We start from the raw sequence: 23,751 nt of genomic DNA, 5'->3' as shown, positions 1-23,751 counted from the left end.
TTTCAGGCTTGGTCAAGCGCAATACAAACCATGTAGTAGGAGTCCCCCAAGTCGCCGAGCTAGGGGATCTGCTGAAAGAGGTGACAGACAAGGTAAGCAATCAGAGCTCTGGCTTATTGTTCACATTCTCCCTATCTTGCAGGCAGCATGAAGGATAAAGAGAAGAAAAATGAGAAGAGATGATATGGGATACTTTTGCTTTTGAAGAAGTAACTTTCCACAGGCTTATTCTTGAACTGGGCTGGAGGGTTTTCTGGTTTCCTCCAGAGTATAAGGCCGACTGAAGAATTTGAGGGTCAAAACAAGTCCATCAAATCTAGAGTACGTTTGACCCTGCTGATATGGGATACTTTTGCTTTTGACAGAGTAGTGGATGTATCGGCACGTGTGCTGTTACGCTTGTCTCCACATGCTTCCTTGTATCCTTCTCACTTGCCCTATCTGTTCCTCAGGCAGATGCGGTATCTTCCCTGGAAGCATAAGATGTTGAAGATGAGTACTCGAGAGCAATGCCAGGTAAGTAATCAGGTAAGGGGTTCCAGGCAGTCAGTTTCTGGCTGGAAGCTTGATTCCAAGTGCTGACTGATTGCTCTCATTCTCCTTGTCTTGCAGGTAAGAACAAGGCCAAAGGAAAAGACAGGGAAAAAGCATGATATGGGATACTCTTGCTTTTAACCCTGATGATATGAGATATTCTTGCTCTAGTATAGCTTGTTTACAGAGGTGTTATCGGGGGGAAAGAAAGCTGAATATTTCGAAAGGCTTCGTTGGGAGTGCCCTCTCAGATAAGAGGAAGGGTTGAGCATTTTTGCAGGTCTGCCTGTCCATTGGGGATGGAGGTCGACATATATAGGAGTCTCAAGTAATAATGCTATTCCTTTACCCTGCTTGGTCATAGCACGGTAGTGGGAGCTGCCAGCTTCACATGTTTTAACTCTGTCAGAGCACTTTGAAAAAGTGCTCTGTAGTATCTCGAAAGCTGATGTTGCGTGTGAAGATTACAGACAAGCTTTATCCAAGGAGATCCAGCTCTTGAAGTTGGGAAAGTGGTGCTTCTTCGGTTTTTGAACAAGCAATCCTGTCGGGGATCTAGCTCTCGAGATTCGGAGAACGATGCCTCTTCGATTTTTGAGAAAGCAATCTTGCTGGGGGTCTGGCTCTCGAGATTCGGAGAGCGGTGTCTCTTCGATTTTTGAGAAAGTAATCATGTTGGGAGTCTGGCTCTCGAGATTCGGAGGGCGGTGCCTCTTCGATTTTGGAGCAAGCAATCTTGTTGGGAGTGTTTTCTCGAATGTGAGTAAATGTTGGGCATGTTTGCTAGTCTACCTTGCCACGAAGCACAGAGGTTGACACACAGGGACTTTTCAATTATCCAGCAGTGGTACTGTTCCTTTACCCTCTCTTCGATTTTTTAGAAAGTAATCATGTTGGGAGTCTGGCTCTCGAGATTCGGAGGGCGGTGCCTCTTCGATTTTGGAGCAAGCAATCTTGTTGGGAGTGTTTTCTCGAATGTGAGTAAAGGTTGGGCATGTTTGCTAGAGGTTGACACACCGGGACTTTCCAATTATCCAGCAGTGGTACTGTTCCTTTACCCTTGTGGGTAATAATATGGTAGCTAGACCTTCAAAATTTATGTGTCTAAACTTTGTTAGTGTTGTTTCTTTGCTATTCTTTTACCCTTCTTGGTCAGAGCGATGTAGTGGGAGCTGCAAGCTTCACGTGTCTCAACTTTGTCAGAGAACTTTGGCAAAGTTATCTGTGGTACCCATGAGCTACTGTTGCGTGTGGGAAGTGGGTGATTGAACAGTACGATTCATGTGTTTTCTACTTCGCCAGAAATCTTCGACAGAATGCCCATAATTTCCGCAAAGCTGAGTGTGCGTGTGACAGGTGCTGACAAGGCTGGAAAAGTAGGTGCCTCTTCGATTTTTGAGATTGGCCCTCGTGGTCTCTGAGCAGCCCAGCTTTTGAGAAAGCAAGCCTCTTCGATTTCTGAGATCGGCCTTCGTGGTCTTTGAGCAGCCCAGCTTTTGAGAAAGCAAACGCCTCTTCGATTTCTGAGATCGACCCTCGTGGTTTCTGAGCAGCCCAGCTTTTGAGAAAGCAAACGCCTCTTCGATTTCTGAGCAGGCGCCTCTTCGATTTCTGAAGCTTCGTCGAGTGCAGATTTTTATAGGGGCTGACATTAAGTTCCAAAGCACACTTGAATATCCACCAGTAGAAGCTCCATTCTTGCACTTCTAAGATCCTGATTTGTCCGACCTCTTCTCTCTTCAAGACCTTTGAAAATGTCTGGCCCCTCCGACCGTCGTTTTGACTTGAACCTTGTTGAAGAGGCAGCCTCGCCTTCTCCAGACAACATATGGCGCCCATCCTTCGTCTCCCCTACTGGTCCTCTTACCGTTGGGGATTCCGTGATGAAGAATGATATGACCGCTGCGGTAGTGGCCAGGAACCTTCTCACTCCCAAAGATAACAGACTACTTTCCAAACGGTCTGATGAGTTGGCTGTTAAGGATTCTCTGGCTCTCAGTGTTCAGTGTGCAGGTTCTGTGTCTAATATGGCCCAACGCCTATTTGCTCGAACCCGCCAAGTTGAATCATTGGCGGCTGAAGTGATGAGTCTCAAACAAGAGATTAGAGGGCTCAAGCATGAGAATAAACAGTTGCACCGTCTCGCACATGACTATGCTACAAACATGAAGAGGAAGCTTGACCAGATGAAGGAATCTGATGGTCAGGTTTTACTTGATCATCAGAGATTTGTGGGTTTGTTCCAAAGGCATTTATTGCCTTCGTCTTCTGGGGCTGTACCGCTTAATGAAGCTCCAAATGATCAACCTCTGATGCCTCCTCCTTCTAGGGTTCTGTCCAGTACTGAGGCTCCGAATGATCCCCCTCCGGTGCCTTCTCTTTCTGGGGCTCTACCGACTGCTGAGACTTCTCCTAAGCAACCTTTGTGAAGGCTCCCTCTTGTTTGTTTATTTTGACTCAAGTATATGTACATATTTGTAACTTATCGGGGATATCAATAAATAAGTTTTCCTTCATTTCAACGTATTGTGTTAAATACACCAAAGCCTTCTTCGCTAAGTTCTTTGAATTTTCTTTTATTGAAGCTTGTATGTTGAAGCTTTGTGAGTGGAGCATGTAGGTTGAGGTAGTGTTCCCTTAATTTCCCGAGTGAGGAAAACTTCTCGGTTGGAGACTTGGAAAATCCAAGTCACTAAGTGGGATCGGCTATATGAATCTTAGAACGCCATTGTGTTCTGTCCTGTGTCATGTCCTCCGTTAGATCCAAGTACTCTAAGTCTTTTCTTAGGGTCTCTTCCAAAGTTTTCCTAGGTCTTCCTCTACCCCTTCGGCCCTGAACCTCTGTTCCATAGTCGCATCTTCTAATCGGAGCGTCAGTAAGCCTTCTTTGCACATGTCCAAACCACCGTAACCGATTTTCTCTCATCTTTCCTTCAATTTCGGCTACTCCTACTTTACCCCGGATATCCTCATTCCTAATCTTATCCTTTCTCGTGTGCCCACACATCCAACGAAGCATCCTCATCTCCGCTACACCTATTTTGTGTACGTGTTGATGCTTCACCGCCCAACATTCTGTGCCATACAGCATCGTCGGCCTTATTGCCGTCCTATAGAATTTTCCCTTGAGCTTTAGTGGCATACGGCGGTCACACAACACGCCTGATGCACTCTTCCACTTCATCCATCCAGCTTGTATTCTATGGTTGAGATCTCCATCTAATTCTCCGTTCTTTTGCAAGATAGATCCTAGGTAACGAAAACGGTCGCTCTTTGTTATTTCTTGATCTCCGATCCTCACCCCTAACTCGTTTTGGCCTCCATTTGCACTGAACTTGCACTCCATATATTCTGTCTTTGATCGGCTTAGGCGAAGACCTTTAGATTCCAACACTTCTCTCCAAAGGTTAAGCTTTGCATTTACCCCTTCCTGAGTTTCATCTATCAACACTATATCGTCTGCGAAAAGCATACACCAAGGAATATCATCTTGAATATGTCCTGTTAACTCATCCATTACCAACGCAAAAAGGTAAGGACTTAAGGATGAACCTTGATGTAATCCTACAGTTATGGGAAAGCTTTCGGTTTGTCCTTCATGAGTTCTTACGGCAGTCTTTGCTCCTTCATACATATCCTGTATAGCTTGGATATATGCTACTCGTACTCCTTTCTTCTCTAAAATCCTCCAAAGAATGTCTCTTAGGACCCTATCATACGCTTTTTCCAAATCTATAAAGACCATGTGTAAATCCTTTTTCCCATCTCTATATCTTTCCATCAATCTTCGTAAGAGATAGATTGCCTCCATGGTTGAGCGCCCTGGCATGAACCCGAATTGGTTGTCCGAAACCTGTGTCTCTTGCCTCAATCTATGCTCAATGACTCTCTCCCAGAGCTTCATTGTATGACTCATTAGCTTAATACCCCTATAGTTCATGCAATTTTGTACATCGCCCTTATTCTTGTAGATAGGCACCAAAGTGCTCGTTCGCCACTCATTTGGCATCTTCTTCGTTTTCAGAATCCCATTGAAAAGGTCAGTGAGCCATGTTATGAAGGATTTATTTTGAAAAACATGTTCATTTGAATAACATCTATAGCATGCAATTAACAAATTAAAGGCGGAATCATGCTTGTATGCATTCAAAAACAAAACATTACCCATGAAATTCAAAGCCTAGTAGATTGGTGAACCAATAATCAACTCAAAACAAAGTGAGTTGAAATTAATACCTTTGTAGATTCCTCTTTGCATAAGCAAAGGCTAATCACCCAAAGAGATAGGGCCTTCATTCCTTGCTTCTTAGATCCATGGATTTGGATGGAAGAATAGGTTCTCCAAGTTCCCAAAATTGAGAACCTCTAAGTCTCTTCACCAAGGTTAGATTGTAGAAGAAATGAGTGACCTTGGAGTAGTAGGATTGCTAGATGTACCCTCCAAGGTGTTGGCCTCTTTAGAGAGAAAATGGAGAGACAATTCTCACCAATTTTCCCCCAAAATAAACCCTTAATCACGTTAATGAATATTTGGCTATAAAGTCATTTATATAGTCACTTCTTTAAGTGACCTAAACAACCAAAACCCTAATTCATACACATATGGCCGGCCATTTAGGGAGTTTTGGGCTTTTGGGCCTTAATGAATCTTTATTCATTAAATTGTCATACAACTTAAGTTAATGGGCTTGACGTTCGAAGCCCATTGGGCCTTAAGGTCCAAAACTATCCCGAAGTCTTTAACGAACTTATTCGTTTGATTAATTAACATATTAATTAATCCTTGCCATAAATAAATGATTAAACCATTTAATCATTCTTACTCATTTCCGTTTAATCTTCAATCTCCACCTTTTATGGTGTGCGATCCATTAGGTTCCTTTTAGCGAGGCAGTGGGCGATTAAAACCATTTTACATCGATTGTGAATTGAAACAATTTTCAATTCTCCCTTTAGTGGTTATACACGTATAGGGCTTCCACAAACCATGGTTGACGCCTAGCAGCATGTCATGGTTACCCAAGCTAATCAGAAGAGGATAGAGAACCTATTCAGTTCGGGATTACAAATGCAATACGGTCCTTCTCTAATCTAATACTCTTGACCACATTGTTTGGTATGATAGTTTATTTACTCATGTCTACTATCCAATGTGAATCGTTTGCTTATATGATTTCCTTGAATGTGATTTGGAACGCATTCCCCAATCTCATTCATACTCTGGCCAGAGATTCCAAATCATATCATAGAGTATTCTCCCTCAACTGTTTGAAGGTTAGAGATCCCTTGTTGCGCATTTACTTGTCTCCATAGCTAAGTGGCTTAACCCCAACGATGCCGTGACACCCCTAGGGGGTGAATTAGACATAATCAAAGATTAAGGACTTAACCACAAGACAACTGTGATGCCTCAGGTCAAAGGACTACTTTGCATTATCCCAACCATGAGTTCTCATGTGACATGGAATATAAGAACTCTTCGTTGATCACGTTCAGTGAACTCATTCTCTTATTGAGCACCTACATACTTGTCTTGATGTCACACACACCAATGACTCGAGACTAGTCACTCTCCCTGAGAGAAGACACAGTACGTACTGATCTTAACGGACTGTCAATGCCCAATTGGTAATCCTATGATCAGGAACATTTAGGATGTGTCTACGAAAGAATGGTCTCATTAATCTAACTTCATTAGATTGCATTCTCCCAATCACATATTCCTTGGACTTTATCGTTTAAGCATATAACATTTATATGAGACGGCTCAAACAATAATCTTTGCCCTTTATATGTTAAACTAGATTAGTTTAACATTTGAAATGTCCGTAAAGTATCATCATATGATTGGTTTTAGGGCACATTTCCAACAATCTCCCACTTGCACTAGAGCCAATCAGCATTGGTCATCAGTGATGATACCTCTTCTGTAGTCATTTCATAAATGGCTGAAAAGTAGGCCTAGACAATGGATATCTATATGTGTTATCCACAGAAGCAACCTTGAGAATAACGACGTCACCATTATACATGATTCTCAATCATGTGGTTCAGTCTCTCATTTGTGTTCGGATCTTGATGAGACCTTGATTCCCAGGCTTGAGCTATCGCCCCATTAGTGTCATACACTTTCTGGTTGGAATCGAATAGAGAGTTCATAAATGAACTTTCCCATCCAAACAACATTGTTGTAAACTTCTATATGGCAATATATCTTGCATTCATAATGGAACACACTAAAGTCATTACTTTAATGTTTCCATCCAAATATCTCTTTAGTCATAATAAAGAGATATTTGTTTATCTCTTCATTCATAATGAAGAAACATCCAATGATGTATCAGATTCATAATCTAATACATTTACGCTTCCATTACGTTACTCTAATTCTTCCTCATTCTTTGAGGAATCTATCCTTAAGTATTTCTTAAATACTTAAGGACTCACTTGACAGTTGCCACGGTTCTGATCCTGGGCTTGCACTGATATTGTCTTGTACCGTTCTAGGTACAACTCATATCAATGTTTTTCATACAATATGAAATACATAAATCACCTTTCTGCTTATGCATAAAGGATTCAATTTACGCATTATTTCTATGGGAGTCAAAGGGTACGTTCCCTTTGAGAAGGGCAACTTGCTAGTCTCACTAGAATCGTCCTTCTTATTGAAGTTTATCATCATATGAGAAACTTCCTAGCATCCATTGTCTATTATTAGGGATTGATATAATCCAATTATATCATGAAATATATCATTATAGATTTCCATCCCATGTATATAGACTATATCTCCCATATACATTCTATCTTCATATAATGTATTAAAGTCATAACTTTAACGAAGAAGTATTCTTTTTATTTCCAAAATTAATATATCATATATACTTAAATTTTAGGAACATGATTAACTCCCACTAATCTTTTGTAAAACTCGTAAACAAAAGATTCATTTACATCTTGATGAGAAATCAAACGATTTGATCCTTTTTCCTCATGAAATGCAAATAGCTCCCACTAACTTGCTAAGATCCATGATGGATGGATCTCTACAACTTACATGTCTTGTGATTTATAGTTTTGGACATATATTATCAAGACTATCTTAATAATGGTTTCGGAAACCCATATTATGTCAAAACATTGAATCACCATTTTAGTTGTAGCTAGCAATCTTCGAATTAATTGAAACCAAGCCTACCTCAAAGATGGTTTCTTCAAAGTCAACCATTCTCTTTGATTGTAGTTACCTTAAGCTACCAATTAGCTATGAAGGTTTCATTATTTCGAGTCAAATGGTACTTTACCATTTCCTTGAGTATATATCGTATATGCACTCAATGTAGTCATAAGGATTTTCATTCTTATCGACTACCTTGGAGCTTGTGGTATAGGAACTAGGTTGTTATATTTGTTGATTACTTCCTTGTTTCTCAAAGAACCTATTCTTTGAGTTCTATCTCTCGTTCATTTGCTCTTAGGCAAATCACATTGTAGGATTACAATGAACTTCCCAACAAAACAACATTTGTTAGTTGGTTTATAGAAGCGATATCCAAAAGTTATTTTAAGGATATCCTACAAGATTGTTATCAAACGAATATTGCTTATTAGCACACAACCCCAAATCTTTAACATGCTTAAGATTTGTCTTTCTTTTCCAACTACATCTTATGGAGTCATGAAAATATTGGAAGATCTTCTCATTGACAATCATATTGTTTTAGAAGTATATATCCTATATATGGGTAATAGATAACATTTAACGAACTAAATCTTATTCGAGTTTGTTCTTCTCCTAATGGAGAAATACATTATCTTATGATGCTATTTTCCTTGATATCTTTCAAGGAAACTCATCTAAAGTGTTACCTTTCCTTGGATCAAATCTAAGGAGGTAAATACTTTAGATATCTTACTCATCTATTTACATTTCTTGAATTCTTTGAAACCTTTTGCAAAGTATTCGGACTTGTGTTTATTCAAAATAAACTATAGTCCAACCGAGAGTGATCTTCGGTGAATGTCATATAACATGAGTAGTATTATGTTGTGGACAAGTGCCACTAACATCTAAGTGAATTAACCTCAACAACTTTGTGATTCTTTCTTCTTTCCAAAAGAATAAAGATTCGAACATTTCGCCTCCATACAATTTTAACAAGAAGGTATTGGATCCGGATCTAACGATCCAAAGCGTCCATCTATGACCAACTCGTAATTTATGTTTTTAGAGGTATCACAACTTTAGTTGGGATTAGTCACTACCTTGCAACCTTTTGGGTTTTAAGCATCATTATTTTCTAAACAGTTAACACTACCATATTATCTCTACTATAGAGACAATCAATTAGATTACTATAATCCAATTTCTTTGGTAGTTCATATGAGGAAGTAAGTACTATCTGCTTTCGCAGAGATCTATATCTTATTCACGTTCCGTATGTGAAGCACCTTTTCTTCTCTCATATATCTTCTACTTCTTATTAGTCACACTTTTACAACGATTTGTAAAACATAGTTACTAATACGGAATCATACATTCAAGTAGAAGAACCAACTGTTTTGAACTATTCAAGAACAATTTACAACACCTTCGAAAGGTGTGTTCTTGACACTTGCAAGACATTTCTTGCAAATACCCCTTCCAATGTCCATCCTTTCATAAAGAAAGTTTGTTCCCTTGGAGTTATTTATCTTCTTTATTTGACTTTCACCTTTGACTACATTAGTCATGGTCCCTAAACTCCCACTATCTCTCTTGAAACCTTTTTCAATTGTGTTATACACATCAAACAATTTGGAGAGTATGTGGTTATTGTTCACTACATAGTTTACCATAAACTTAGTGAACCATTAGGATAGGGAAACAAAGGTGAAGTCCTTGCCTAGTTTCCGTCTCGTTAAGTGGTTTATCACTTCAACATTTTATGATTCAAAATCATCATAAGTCCATGTTAATGGACTATTTTTGTCAACCAACCATTATGTTCTAAACATAATTACAAACCTTTAAGAGTTGTACAAGGCAACTCTCATTTCTTCATACAACAATTTGTAAGTGAAGAATCATGGCACATAATGTATTCATGCCTTTGTGCTTTCTTCTCAAGTTCTTTGTTCATTTAACAAAGAAACAAGCACTAAGTGTTTGCATTGACTAAGAGTTGTTCAAAGCAACTCCTATTTCTTCATACAACAATTTGTAATTGAAGAATTATGACATTAAAAGTGTTGTCCTCTTTATGATAGACCTTTTCTAACATATTCTTCTAATGATACATTATCAATAGGAAGATTGTGAGGATGAGACTACTTAGGTACATATGCAATCCTTTTTAAGACATTCTTTGGGATTGTGGTACCAAGTCCGGAAACTAAAACATTCGGTTTTATTTGTCAAGTGTTGGATAGCGTATGCAAATATATTGGTAAACAAATACATAACGAATATAAATTGATTGATTTTAAGCCATTTGATTCGGGTCTTTAAATCAAATAGCATCACCCACTATTTTTGGCAAATTCCATATCCCTCATAGGAATTCGAGAGTTTTGGATGAAACTCTTAGTAGGTTATGGGAGGCTCACTACTACCAAGCCCACCTCACAATGATATGATATTGGCTAGCATTAATAGTAATGAGAGAGTACGATTACTCATTTGCAACAACCTCTTGCAAGTACCCATCTTATTTGGACTCTAGAGAATGTCACCTCACAATGATATGATATTGGTTCCATTGCACTTAGTTAAGTCATTCCCACCATGCTTAGTTCATGAAGGGTTTCAAGAATAGCCTCACGATGATACGATATATAGCTATCCTCGTTGCCTACACTCACCTCATCATATGTATATGGATTCCTCCTGAGTATAAGCATGCACTTTGTACTCCCCCATGATAGGGTGAAGCCGGTGTACAAGTCATAAACTATTGGATCCCACCACGGTGGAAGGCCACGAAGAGATATTCTAAACATCTCTCGCTTATCAACTTAATATTGGTTTGGTTGAGGGTTTTTAGGTCTCATCACATTTCAATATACATTTTAATCTCTATTAAAACAATTTTGGTCCTATTACAACTATTGGTCCATATGATTGTTTTAGTTGTACATAATACTCCCACTATACTTTTAAAATGATTTTTAAAGCAAGAGTATATGTTACTACTAACATTAGGTTTGCATTCATTTGATGGACTATATAGTTGTCTTAGGGCCTTAGGATGACTATGAACCTTTGTTTAGATTCAACACGAGCCTTGTGTTGAATCTCGGTCTAGGGATGGAGATTGATTTTAGTTACGCGTTTAATCACATTAAGGCGTGTTGTCTTAGGGGCGTTGGACCCAATTACTTCATTTTCATGCATATCATATAAAGCAAGAAAGAAATACTTCAAAGTAAAGGATGAGCTTATGCTCATTACAACATTTGCATAAAACAAATTACCTTAAAGTAAAGAAGGACTTATGCCCTTTTACAACATTTGATCAAATCAAATTACAACCAAAATCTAATCTACACATTCCCATGGTTCAAACAAATTTGAAACGCCTTTCACATAGCTCAATTATATTAGGCTTAGGTTCATAATCATCCTTTAATTAATTAACGCTTTAACTAATTAATTGAATGCAACATTTTCATTTGGTTTTTGTATCCATAAAATTGATTTAAGTGGAGCTAAACGAAATGAAAATCCAATTCTCATTTAAAGAGACAAAACAATTTTGTTCTCATCCTATTTGGGCCATCATGCAATAACCACAACTTTTTGGGCCATATTGCGAAAACATAAACTTTTGGGGTCACTTTGTAAAAACACAAAAGTCACTACTTCATGTAAATACAACTAGAACCCAAAATTTAAATAAATTCAAAACTTCATTAAAGGAGCAAAACAATTTGTCCTTTAGCGTTTTTAGGCCTTAACGTCAAAACGTAAACTTTCGGGTCAAAGTACAAATACACAAAAGTATCAAAACTTTATGTAATTGCATAAAAGCCCCAAGAATACCCTATTTTATTAGGGTGGCCGGTTTTTAGGGATAAAAATGAGTGATGGGTGTTTTGATTTATTAGTTTTGTCAAAAACAATCAAGTAGTGCTTTCACCTTTCATAAAAATAATATATGTTTTGATGATTGATGTTTCCATCATCATTTATACAAATATTTAACACTTTCATAAAATTAATATATGTTTTGATGATTGATGTTTCCATCATCATTTATTCAAATATTTAACACTTTAAATACTTTCATAAAATTAATATATGTTTTGATGATTGATGTTTCCATCATCATTTATTCAAATATTTAACACTTTAAATACATGATAAATCATTTGTAAAACATATAACATAAACTTTATGAAATATTCAAAACTTTGAATCAAAACACAAAACCTTTTTGTTCTTGGCAAGAACATCAAGAACAATGAAGAACATCCATGAAAACCCATAAGAGCTCCATGAATGTTTTCAAGCCATAAAACTCAAATTTTCACCATTCAAAATGGTGTTAACATCCTAGGGTACTTAGGGGTTCCAAAAGTCACCTTAAAACCATTTTAACAAGACAAACATGAACCCAAAAAATCACCCTTTGGATTTGGCCGAAAATTCCCAAAATCATGGCACCAAATTTTAGCTCCAATATTCATGCTCATATGAACTACATCTACAACATTTGAGATGGCAAATTTTCAAACAAAATTTACATTCAAAGAAGCAAGAATAAAGCTTGTAACAATTACAACTTTTAAATCATAAACTTATGAACTACAAAACCCAAAAGGATTCACCAACTACTAGACCTAGGCTCTGATACCACTTGAAGGATTTATTTTGAAAAACATGTTCATTTGAATAACATCTATAGCATGCAATTAACAAATTAAAGGCGGAATCATGCTTGTATGCATTCAAAAACAAAACATTACCCATGAAATTCAAAGCCTAGTAGATTGGTGAACCAATAATCAACTCAAAACAAAGTGAGTTGAAATTAATACCTTTGTAGATTCCTCTTTGCATAAGCAAAGGCTAATCACCCAAAGAGATAGGGCCTTCATTCCTTGCTTCTTAGATCCATGGATTTGGATGGAAGAATAGGTTCTCCAAGTTCCCAAAATTGAGAACCTCTAAGTCTCTTCACCAAGGTTAGATTGTAGAAGAAATGAGTGACCTTGGAGTAGTAGGATTGCTAGATGTACCCTCCAAGGTGTTGGCCTCTTTAGAGAGAAAATGGAGAGACAATTCTCACCAATTTTCCCCCAAAATAAACCCTTAATCACGTTAATGAATATTTGGCTATAAAGTCATTTATATAGTCTCTTCTTTAAGTGACCTAAACAACCAAAACCCTAATTCATACACATATGGCCGGCCATTTAGGGAGTTTTGGGCTTTTGGGCCTTAATGAATCTTTATTCATTAAATTGTCATACAACTTAAGTTAATGGGCTTGACGTTCGAAGCCCATTGGGCCTTAAGGTCCAAAACTATCCCGAAGTCTTTAACGAACTTATTCGTTTGATTAATTAACATATTAATTAATCCTTGCCATAAATAAATGATTAAACCATTTAATCATTCTTACTCATTTCCGTTTAATCTTCAATCTCCACCTTTTATGGTGTGCGATCCATTAGGTTCCTTTTAGCGAGGCAGTGGGCGATTAAAACCATTTTACATCGATTGTGAATTGAAACAATTTTCAATTCTCCCTTTAGTGGTTATACACGTATAGGGCTTCCACAAACCATGGTTGACGCCTAGCAGCATGTCATGGTTACCCAAGCTAATCAGAAGAGGATAGAGAACCTATTCAGTTCGGGATTACAAATGCAATACGGTCCTTCTCTAATCTAATACTCTTGACCACATTGTTTGGTATGATAGTTTATTTACTCATGTCTACTATCCAATGTGAATCGTTTGCTTATATGATTTCCTTGAATGTGATTTGGAACGCATTCCCCAATCTCATTCATACTCTGGCCAGAGATTCCAAATCATATCATAGAGTATTCTCCCTCAACTGTTTGAAGGTTAGAGATCCCTTGTTGCGCATTTACTTGTCTCCATAGCTAAGTGGCTTAACCCCAACGATGCCGTGACACCCCTAGGGGGTGAATTAGACATAATCAAAGATTAAGGACTTAACCACAAGACAACTGTGATGCCTCAGGTCAAAGGACTACTTTGCATTATCCCAACCATGAGTTCTCATGTGACATGGAATATAAGAACTCTTCGTTGATCACGTTCAGTGAACTCATTCTCTTATTGAGCACCTACGTACTTGTCTTGATGTCACACACACCAATGACTCGAGACTAGTCACTCTCCCTGAGAGAAGACACAGTACGTACTGATCTTAACGGACTGTCAATGCCCAATTGGTAATCCTATGATCAGGAACATTTAGGATGTGTCTACGAAAGAATGGTCTCATTAATCTAACTTCATTAGATTGCATTCTCCCAATCACATATTCCTTGGACTTTATCGTTTAAGCATATAACATTTATATGAGACGGCTCAAACAATAATCTTTGCCCTTTATATGTTAAACTAGATTAGTTTAACATTTGAAATGTCCGTAAAGTATCATCATATGATTGGTTTTAGGGCACATTTCCAACATGTTATACCTGTCTCTCCCAAAACTTTCCACACTTCGATTGGTATATCGTCTGGGCCTACTGCTTTTCTATGCTTCATCTTCTTCAAAGCTACAACCACTTCTTCCTTCCGAATTCTACGATAAAAAGAGTAGTTTCTACACTCTTCTGAGTTACTCAACTCCCCTAAAGAAGCACTCCTTTCATGTCCTTCATTGAAAAGATTATAAAAATAACATTTCCATCTGTCTTTAACCGCGTTCTCTGTAGCAAGAACCTTTCCATCCTCATCCTTGATGCACCTCACTTGGTTTAGGTCCCTTGTCTTCTTTTCCCTTGCTCTAGCTAGTTTATAGATATCCAACTCTCCTTCTTTGGTATCTAGTCGCTTATACATATCGTCATAAGCCGCTAACTTAGCTTCTCTCACAGCTTTCTTCGCCTCTTGCTTCGCTTTTCTATACCTTTCACCATTTTCATCGGTCCTATCCTTGTATAAGGCTTTACAACATTCCTTCTTAGCCTTCACCTTTGTTTGTACCTCCTCATTCCACCACCAAGATTCCTTTTGGTGTGGGGCAAAGCCCTTGGACTCTCCTAATACCTCTTTTGCTACTTTTCAGATACAACTAGCCATGGAATCCCACATTTGGTTAGCTTCGCCCTCTCTATCCCACACACACTGGGTGATTACTTTCTCTTTGAAAATGGCTTGTTTTTCTTCTTTTAGATTCCACCATCTAGTCCTTGGGCACTTCCAAGTCTTGTTCTTTTTTCTCACTCTTTTGATATGTACATCCATCGCCAACAAGCGATGTTGATTAGCCACGCTCTCTCCTGGTATAACTTTGCAATCCTTACAAGTTATACGATCCCCTTTCCTCATTAGAAGAAAATCTATTTGTGTTTTTGACGACCCACTCTTGTAGGTGATCACATGTTCTTCTCTCTTCTTAAAGAAGGTATTGGCTAAGAAGAGATCATATGCCATTGCAAAATCCAAGATAGCTTCCCCATCCTCGTTTCTCTCCCCAAAACCATGGCCACCATGAAAACCTCCATAGTTGCCTGTCTCCCTGCCCACGTGTCCATTTAAATCTCCTCCTATAAATAACTTCTCCGTCTGAGCAATTCCTTGCACCAAGTCTCCAAGGTCTTCCCAAAATTTCTCCTTCGAACTCGTATCCAACCCTACTTGAGGTGCGTACGCATTAATCACATTGATAAATTCTTGTCCTATTACAATCTTGATTGCCATGATTCTATCTCCTACCCTCTTGACATCTACAACATCTTGTGTCAAGGTCTTGTCCACGATGATGCCAACACCGTTTCTTGTTCTATTTGTGCCCGAATACCATAGTTTAAACTCTGAGTTTTCTAGATCCTTTGCCTTACGACCAACCCACTTAGTTTCTTGTAGGCACATAATATTTATCCTTCTCCTCACCATAACTTCTACTACTTCCATAGATTTTCCCGTCAAGGTTCCTATATTCCACGTTCCTAAACGCATTTTGCTCTCTTGAACTCTACCCTTCTGTCCTAGCTTCTTCACCCTTCCCCGTCTAATAGGATCAAAGTACTTCTTTTGTGTGTCCCGTGTAAAGTTGATAGGAGCATATGCTCCCAAACAACTTTGAGTGGAGTCGTTCGAAAAGAAGTTTCTATAGCCCCCTTGCTCATTTAACACTGCATCCGGGTGCCGATGGAGATACAGCGACCCTTGCTCACTTATCACTGTGCTCGGGCCACACAGCGCGCCACTTACGGGTGACGCCCTAGCTTTAGCGCGATTTCGTTCTGGATTCATTTTCATAAAGATTCGACGTGATCATGGAGTGCCGGCTGTCGACTACCTGACGCCCTCCCCCTCCTCCTTTATCCGGGCTTGGGACCGGCAATGTAAGATAAACTTACACGGCGGAGTTTTAGGTGGCTAGCCACCGCCACGATTAATTCTAAATTATTTGAAAACTAAGAAATGGCGTTTAAACCTATTCATGGTTGTAAATAAAAAAATAAAAAATAAATAAAATAAAAAAACTTGAAGTGCTGGAATTTTTTGTTTTGGTTGTTGGAGACTGAAAGTGCAGAAATGCAATGGTGTTTCGAGGAGAATCGATTACTCTAGAGGAAGCCATAGACTTGTTGTACAGAGACTGGAAAGAATGGTGTGATTTGCCGCAAGTTGAGGAAACTATGGGTAGCAGTGAAATTAAAGAAATTGGGGGTAGTTCGAAGGCTACATGGATGAAACCGGATTTTGGTTATTTAAAAGTCTATTGCGATTGTGCGGGAACGGCAGAAACATCTAGGGGGGAGTTGGAAGGGTGGTTCGAAACTATATGGGGTGGCAAAGGGAATCTAAGAGGGAGTTCGAGCTTGGCCTTGGAAGCCCCCCCTTGGGAGTGAAGGAAGCTTTATTAGCATGTTGCGAAGAAAGGTACTTAGAAGGTAATAATCGGAGAAAATTGTAGAAATGATCTCTTAATTTTAACATAATTGGATCAATGATCTCTTAACTAAAAATAAATGTTCTAAAAATCCTCGCCTAGCGCCGCCTAAAAGCTAGGCAGCTGACCACCATCTCGATTAATGTCTAAACGTTTGAAAATTAAGAAATGGCGCCTAGACCTGTTAAGGCACCTGCCTAGTCACCCGCCTAACCCGCCTAGACCCACCTAGGTTGCGACTCACTTAAACATAAAATAGATAACTTTCATTTGCATTTTTTTTTCTTTTCAATAAATTGTAAGTGATTTGTTGTAAACTTAAATGAACACACATTATATGTTTGTTCTCTATGTTTTCACTATGTTCCAATACTTCATAATATATATGTCATTCTATTTTGTAGTTTATGATGAAATTGTTTATATTTTAAGTATAAACTGACACTTATTTATAAGAAATATAATAGATTTAGATAAATCAGCCAAGTCCGCCTAGGCCCTGCCTAGCCACCTAGGCACTAGGCCCTAGCCCACCGCCCGACTAGCACTTAGCGTCTTTTAGAACCTTGCTAAAAATTCATGGTCATTTGTCCCTTAACTCATCCAAACATACAGCTACAGTCATTTTCGTCAACTCCGTCAAAATTCCATCAAAATGAGTAATGTTGGACTGACTATTACTACAATTGGATTAAAGTTGAGGGACCATTGCTCCAATTGGATTAACGTTGAGGGACTATTTTTCGAACTGGGTTAAAGTTGAAGGACCATTGCAACTGTTTTTCTCATTTGGTTTTCCATATTTGCCTTTTATTCAGCCGCACGTGCGTGCGCACATGACTCATTTTGATGGAAGTTCTAACGGAGTTGACGAAAATGATCATAGATGCATGTTTTGATGAGTTAAGGGACCAATGGCTACAAACAGAAGGACAATCTAAAAATTATAATAATTGTAATCGTTGGATCAAAATCTAACGGCCCGTGTGCTTTGCTCAGAAGGCTCAGCCTCCTAAGCTCAGGAGAGGATCCAAATCCCCATTATAGTTGACTTAAATCTGTCCGACGACTAGTCCACTCGAAACTTGAAACTTCCCGAACCTTCTTTTGGCCCTCCAAATCTTCTGGAACTGGAACCACATCCACAACGTTGTCGCATAATTCTCTCTCTTCGTTTGTGTCGTTGTTCGTTGCAGGTCAAGAGAAGCACAGCAAGCAAGTACGAGACCAAACTCTAATCTTAATTAGTATCTCTTCTCTATCACTTTGTTGGGTTAATTTGGTTAATTGATCACAACAACGAACTTTAAGATTCACTCATCATTCAAAAGTTTTCCATAATTTTTATTTAACTGTACGTTCTTCGAGTCACTGGAAATTAACTGTCTGCCTAATTTTATTATGTTTTTAATGTTTATTGTTTCAATTATGAACTTGATCAACTGGGAAAGTACTATCAAGTCTTCACTTTCTATTACTTCAAACATTTTCACTCTCTCGTTTTATCTGTTTGCACTCCTCCCTTACGTTACTGCGCTTTGATAATTGAATGCATAAAAGGAGAATCGAAGCATAAAAAGAAGGGGAGGAGAGTGCGAATGAACAAAAGAAGCGCGAAAATCGTTAATTTTGGAGTTTAATTATGGTATAATAAATTTCAGGGACGCCTTAATATCTTGTTTTGCTTTATAGAACATGGGATTCTTGTTCGTTGTCTTGTCTTGTGTTGTACTTTTACATATGCTTCCGATATGAAGTTTTCAATTTCACGGAATCTGATAAACCGTCTCCAAAATTTTACGATTTGCATGATGATTGTTGATGTGATAGTGCTATACAACTCATTTTTTTTTCTGAACTCTCTCACGTTGAGTGATCATAGAGTGTGTCGATCCGTGTAGGAGAATTGGGAAGAACATCGAGAAAAAAAAACTGGCTTTTCTAACACATCTTCCATGTCATCACTTTGCTCCAGGATTGTCGGTTCCTTAGTATTAACTACTCCATTGTGAAACGATCAGCAAAAAGATAGCAACATGCGTGGAAAACTGAAAGTAACTGCAACCATGATGGGAGGGGCAGTTACATCCTTATAACTAGGGTTTTGATCCCCTTTCTCGGATATATATGGATCTCTTAATGCTAATGTTGGATCTATCGAAAACAAGGAGTTCCAATCCGTTTCCAAGAGAAAGGAAGATCTCAGCCACGTCTCTATCACCATGGCTACATCCTCAAGTAAGTTTAATGCATTCATTGTCTATCGATAGAATGCATTATGCAGAAACTAGGGTTAATAACACTGCATGCATACATTGCAGTACATGGTTCAATTGCATTGTTGGATGTTCAATCTTTATATGACTTAATAAGCACGTACATACAAATATATATATATATATATATATATATATATATATATATATATATATATATATACTCATAAGGTCTACATGTGGTATCAGAGCCACCAACATTTGCATTGAACTCGAACCAGGATTCCATATTTGTTTTAATATACTTAAACTATATGATTACGAGACAATTTTCCTTTACTAGATGAATGGATCACCAAAGTGAATTACATTCTTAAAGAATGGTTCTGTTCTATCAGATACTTCATATGAAGAGTGTACTGCCTAATGCATGTTTAGATACAAATCTATGGACAATGTTAGTATCTACTGCAGTCACTACAAGTATAATCAATTATAAAACATGATCGTTAATGTATACAAGTTTGCCCAAAGGAATAACGTTTACATTGATTATTGAGTTTTGTGAATATTTATACAGATTTGAGATTCATATATGTCGATTATAGACAGTTTCTTGCCCAAAGGTGATACTGATTCTATGAGTTTAAGCATGACTTTATGTCATTCAATATGAATTTACAAATCATTATGTACACATTATGCAGATTTCAATATGTTGAGTATGATCAACATTGAGAAATCGAATGGAACAAACTTTAAAGCTTGGAAACAAAACGTTGAAATGCATTTGGAAATGCTTGAGTTCGACATTGCCTTTAAGTTGCCTCAGCCATCCACACTTACCGATGATAGTATTGCACTGCAAAGGGATAGCTTTGCTAAATGGACAAGGGCAAATCAAATGTCCTTGCTCATTATGCAAAATGCTATGGAAGATCACATAAGAGGAGGGATTTCAGTATGTGATTTAGCAAAAGATTTCATGGCCCGGATTGAAGAAAAATACAAAAGATCAGACAAAGCTGAAACTGGTGTATATCTTTCTGAGTTGATCAATACCAGGCATGACGGTGTTGGTAGTGTGAGGGAGCATTTACTTAAACTTGTTAATCTCTCCAACAAGCTTAATGCCATGGATATTGGCATTACTGACCAATTTTTGGTTCATTTGGCATTGTACTCACTGTCAACTGATTATGAACAGATCAAAATTAGCTACAACACTCAGAAGGAATCATGGACAGTTAACAAGTTCATTGCCATTTGCTGTCAAGAAGAAGAAAGACTGAAGAAGATCAAAAATGAAGCAGTCAATCTCGTTCATTTGAAGGGTAAAGGAAAGATGGTCTCAAACTACAAGAACGACTACAAGAATCCCAATTACAAAGGGACCAAACCGACTACACAGAAACCAGGTTCTATCTTTCCTAAGAAACCCTTCAAAACTTCCAGTGTTTCTGTCAAAAATGACGGTCTTTCCCATGCTGGTCTCAAACCTCATAAATTTCATTTCAAGAAATGCCATCACTGTCATTCCACTGAACACTTAAGGAAGGATTGTCCTGCATTTAAAGAATGGCTCATAAGGAAAGGTAACAAAGTTATTGATGTTTTTGTTACTGTTGAGTCGAATATGGTGTTTATTCCTTCGAATTCTTGGTGGTTTGACACTGGCTGTTCTGTTCATATTACAAACTCTTTGCAGGGATTTCAAAACCTGAGGGAGACAAATAGGAACATCTACAATGTTTATGTTGGAAATGGGAGTAAAGTGGTTGTTGAATCTGTTGGCACAGTCATGTTAAAGTTGTCTACTGGTTATGTTTTGGTTTTAAATAATGTATTATATGTACCTTCGATGAGAAGGAATCTATTTACAGCAACTCAATTTGTAAAAGATGGTTTTTTTTTATATTGGAGACAAGGACCAAATTCAATTTTTCATTCACAATCAGTATGACAACTTACTTGGTTATGCTCTTCTTAATGGTGAATTGTGGCAAATTCAGTGCACTTATTTTCAAGAATGTTTTAATGTAGAGCATACTGCTTCAAAGAGAATGCATGTTGATGATAGTTCTTCAGTGCTTTGGCACAGAAGACTCGGGCATATCTTTGAAGATCGTATGCTCAAATTATTGAGAGATTGAGTGTTGCCACGATTAGAACTTAATGACATAGAGAATTGCATTGACTGTTTCAAGGGGAAAACAACCAATTTAGTAAATAAAACAAGTGCCAAACGCAGTGATGATTTGTTACAAATCATACACACTAATGTATGTGGACCATTTCCCACAAGAACATTATGTGGAAATTCCTATTTTGTTCTCTTTATTGATGATTTTTCTAGGTACACTTACTTGTTTTTAATCTCAGAAAAATCTCAAGTTCTAAATTGTTTTAAAATATTTAAACTTGAAGTTGAAAAACAATTGAATAAGCATGTTAAAATAGTGAGATCAGATAGGGGAGGTGAATATTTTGGGAGATACACTGAACGTGGACAACAAAAGGGTCCATTTGCCTTGTACCTTGAACAAGAAGGTATTATTGCTCAATACACCACTCATGGTACTCCTTCACAGAATGGTGTTGCAAAGAGACGAAATCAAACACTTAAAGATATGGTGAGAAGCATGTTATCACAGTCTCAACTACCTGAGTTCTTATGGGGAGAAGCACTTAAAACAGCTAACTATATACTCAATCGAGTTCCTTCCAAAGCAGTTCCAAGCACTCCTTTTGAGTTATGGACGGGTCGAAAACCTAGCTTCAACCACTTTCACACATGGGGCTGTAAATGTGAAGCCAGGTTATATAATCCCACTGCGAGAAAATGAGACATGAAAACCACTAGCTGCTACTTTGTTGGTTATGCAGAAAAATCCAAAGGGTTTAGGTTTTATTGTCCTACTGCACGTACAAGAATAACTGAAAGTCATAATGCCAAGTTTATTGAAGACTTTGATTTGTCACATGAACCCCCCAAACAGTTATATGCCTTAGAAGAGCATGACGACCATTCCTCTTTGTCTCAAGATTCTGGAATGGATAATAGTGTTACCATTCCCTTGTATCTATCTGGTGGTACACCATTGTCTTCATATGTGACTGCACTTGATATCCCTACACCTAGTGCAGTAACTACAACATCTCCCAATCCAGATACATTGGTCTTACATGATCCTATTCACTCATCTGCAGCAATAACTGAAGCACCAGAATCGTCTTCACAGTCTCAGGCACCCTTACTGAGGAAATCGATGAGAACCAAAAAGTCGGCTATTCCACATGATTATTTGTGTTATCTACAAGAAGTTGAATATAATATTGGTGATGAAGATGATCCCATGAATTACAAACAGGTAATGAAGAGTTCTAAAAGTGAATTATGGAAGGCTGTAATGACAGAAAAACTTGCTTCCTTGGAAAGTAATCATGTTTGGACCTTGGTTGATGGTTCAGACACCAAAAGAGCAATAGGGTGCAAATGGGTTTTTAAAACCAAGAGGGATGCTCATAGGAGGATTGAAAGGCTTAAAGCACGCTTTGTAGCTAAAAGGTTTACACAAAAAGAAGGCTTAGATTACACAGAAACGTTTTCTCCAGTCTCTACCAAAGACTATTTCCGAATTATCATGGCTCTCACAGCTCATTTTGACTTGGAACTTCACCAAATGGATGTCAAAACAGCTTTTCTTAATGGGAATCTTGATGAGGACATTTATATGGTACAAGCTCCCGGATTTGTTGAAAGGGGGCAAGAACATTTGGTGTGCAAGCTAAATAAGTCTATCTATGGTTTAAAACAGGCTTCGTGGCAGTGGTATAAACGTTTTGATCAAGTTGTACAGTCCTTTGGTTTTGTGGAGAACAAAATTGATAATTGTATCTACATGCGGCAACACAAATCTCAATTCATTTTTATGGTTTTATATGTGGATGATATATTGTTGGCAAGCTCTCATGTCCAATTAATGACTGAAACTAAGAGAATGTTGTGCAATAGTTTTGATATGAAAGATTTGGGAGAGGCTCATTATGTTTTGGGCATTGAGATTGTGAGAAACAGGCAGAATGGAACTTTGGGGCTCTTAGAGAAGAACTACATTGACAGAGTGTTAAAGAGATTTAATATGGAAGCTTGCAATGCAGGTGATGTCCCTATTGGTAAAGGGGATAAGTTCTCTCTCTCACAGTGTCCTCTAACTGAATATGATCATCGAGTTATGAGATATAAACCGTATGCATCTCTAGTTGGCAGTGTCATGTATGCACAAGTTTTCACCAGACCTGATTTAGCTTTTGCATTAAGTGTACTAGGCAGGTTTCAATCAAATCCAGGTATTGCACACTGGAATGCAGGCAAAAAGGTATTGAGGTATTTGAAAAAGACACGAGATTATGTACTAAGTTATCATCGAGTTCAAAACTTGAATGTTGTCTGTTATAGTGATGCTGATTTGGGAGGATGCATTGATGATAGAATGTCCACAAGTGGATATATTTTCATAATGGCTGGAGGTGCAGTGTCATGGAGAAGTAGGAAGCAAACCACAAGGGCTGTTTTTACAATGGAGTTAGAATATATAGGATGTTTTGAAGCAATGAGACATGGCATATGGCTGAGAAATTTGATCTGTGACATGAAGATAGTTAAAAGCATTGAAGAACCAATCAAGATTTATTGTGACAATACTTCAACTGTGTTCTTTGCCAAAAACAACAGAAGGTCCGAAGCTTCAAGGCTTATAGATATCAAATACTTGAAGCTCCAAGATGAAATAAGAAATGGAACTATTGATTTGAACATATTGGCACGTTTAATATGGTTGCAGATCCATTAACCAAGGCATTACATGTGACAGCATTTCAAAGGCATCTACCGAATGTGGGACTGC

General features: G+C 38.0%; 1 protein-coding gene across 1 annotated transcript; it reads left to right on the top strand.

Annotated features, from left to right (window-relative positions):
• The first annotated feature begins 18,656 nt into the window (after nucleotides 1-18,656).
• On the top strand, nucleotides 18,657-20,791 carry LOC108173163 (uncharacterized). Its single transcript, XM_017331688.3, has 3 exons — nucleotides 18,657-18,866; nucleotides 19,552-20,439; nucleotides 20,553-20,791. Exons 1-3 carry the CDS (start codon nucleotides 18,851-18,853, stop codon nucleotides 20,579-20,581), a joined length of 933 nt encoding a protein of 310 aa, XP_017187177.2. The 5' UTR covers nucleotides 18,657-18,850; the 3' UTR covers nucleotides 20,582-20,791.
• Nucleotides 20,792-23,751: the final 2,960 nt, after the last annotated feature.

This window comes from Malus domestica, chromosome 14, assembly GCF_042453785.1.
Source record: "Malus domestica chromosome 14, GDT2T_hap1".
Taxonomy (NCBI): domain Eukaryota; kingdom Viridiplantae; phylum Streptophyta; class Magnoliopsida; order Rosales; family Rosaceae; genus Malus; species Malus domestica.
Note: the sequence above shows the minus strand (reverse complement) of the source record. Positions and strands in the feature narration are given on the sequence as shown.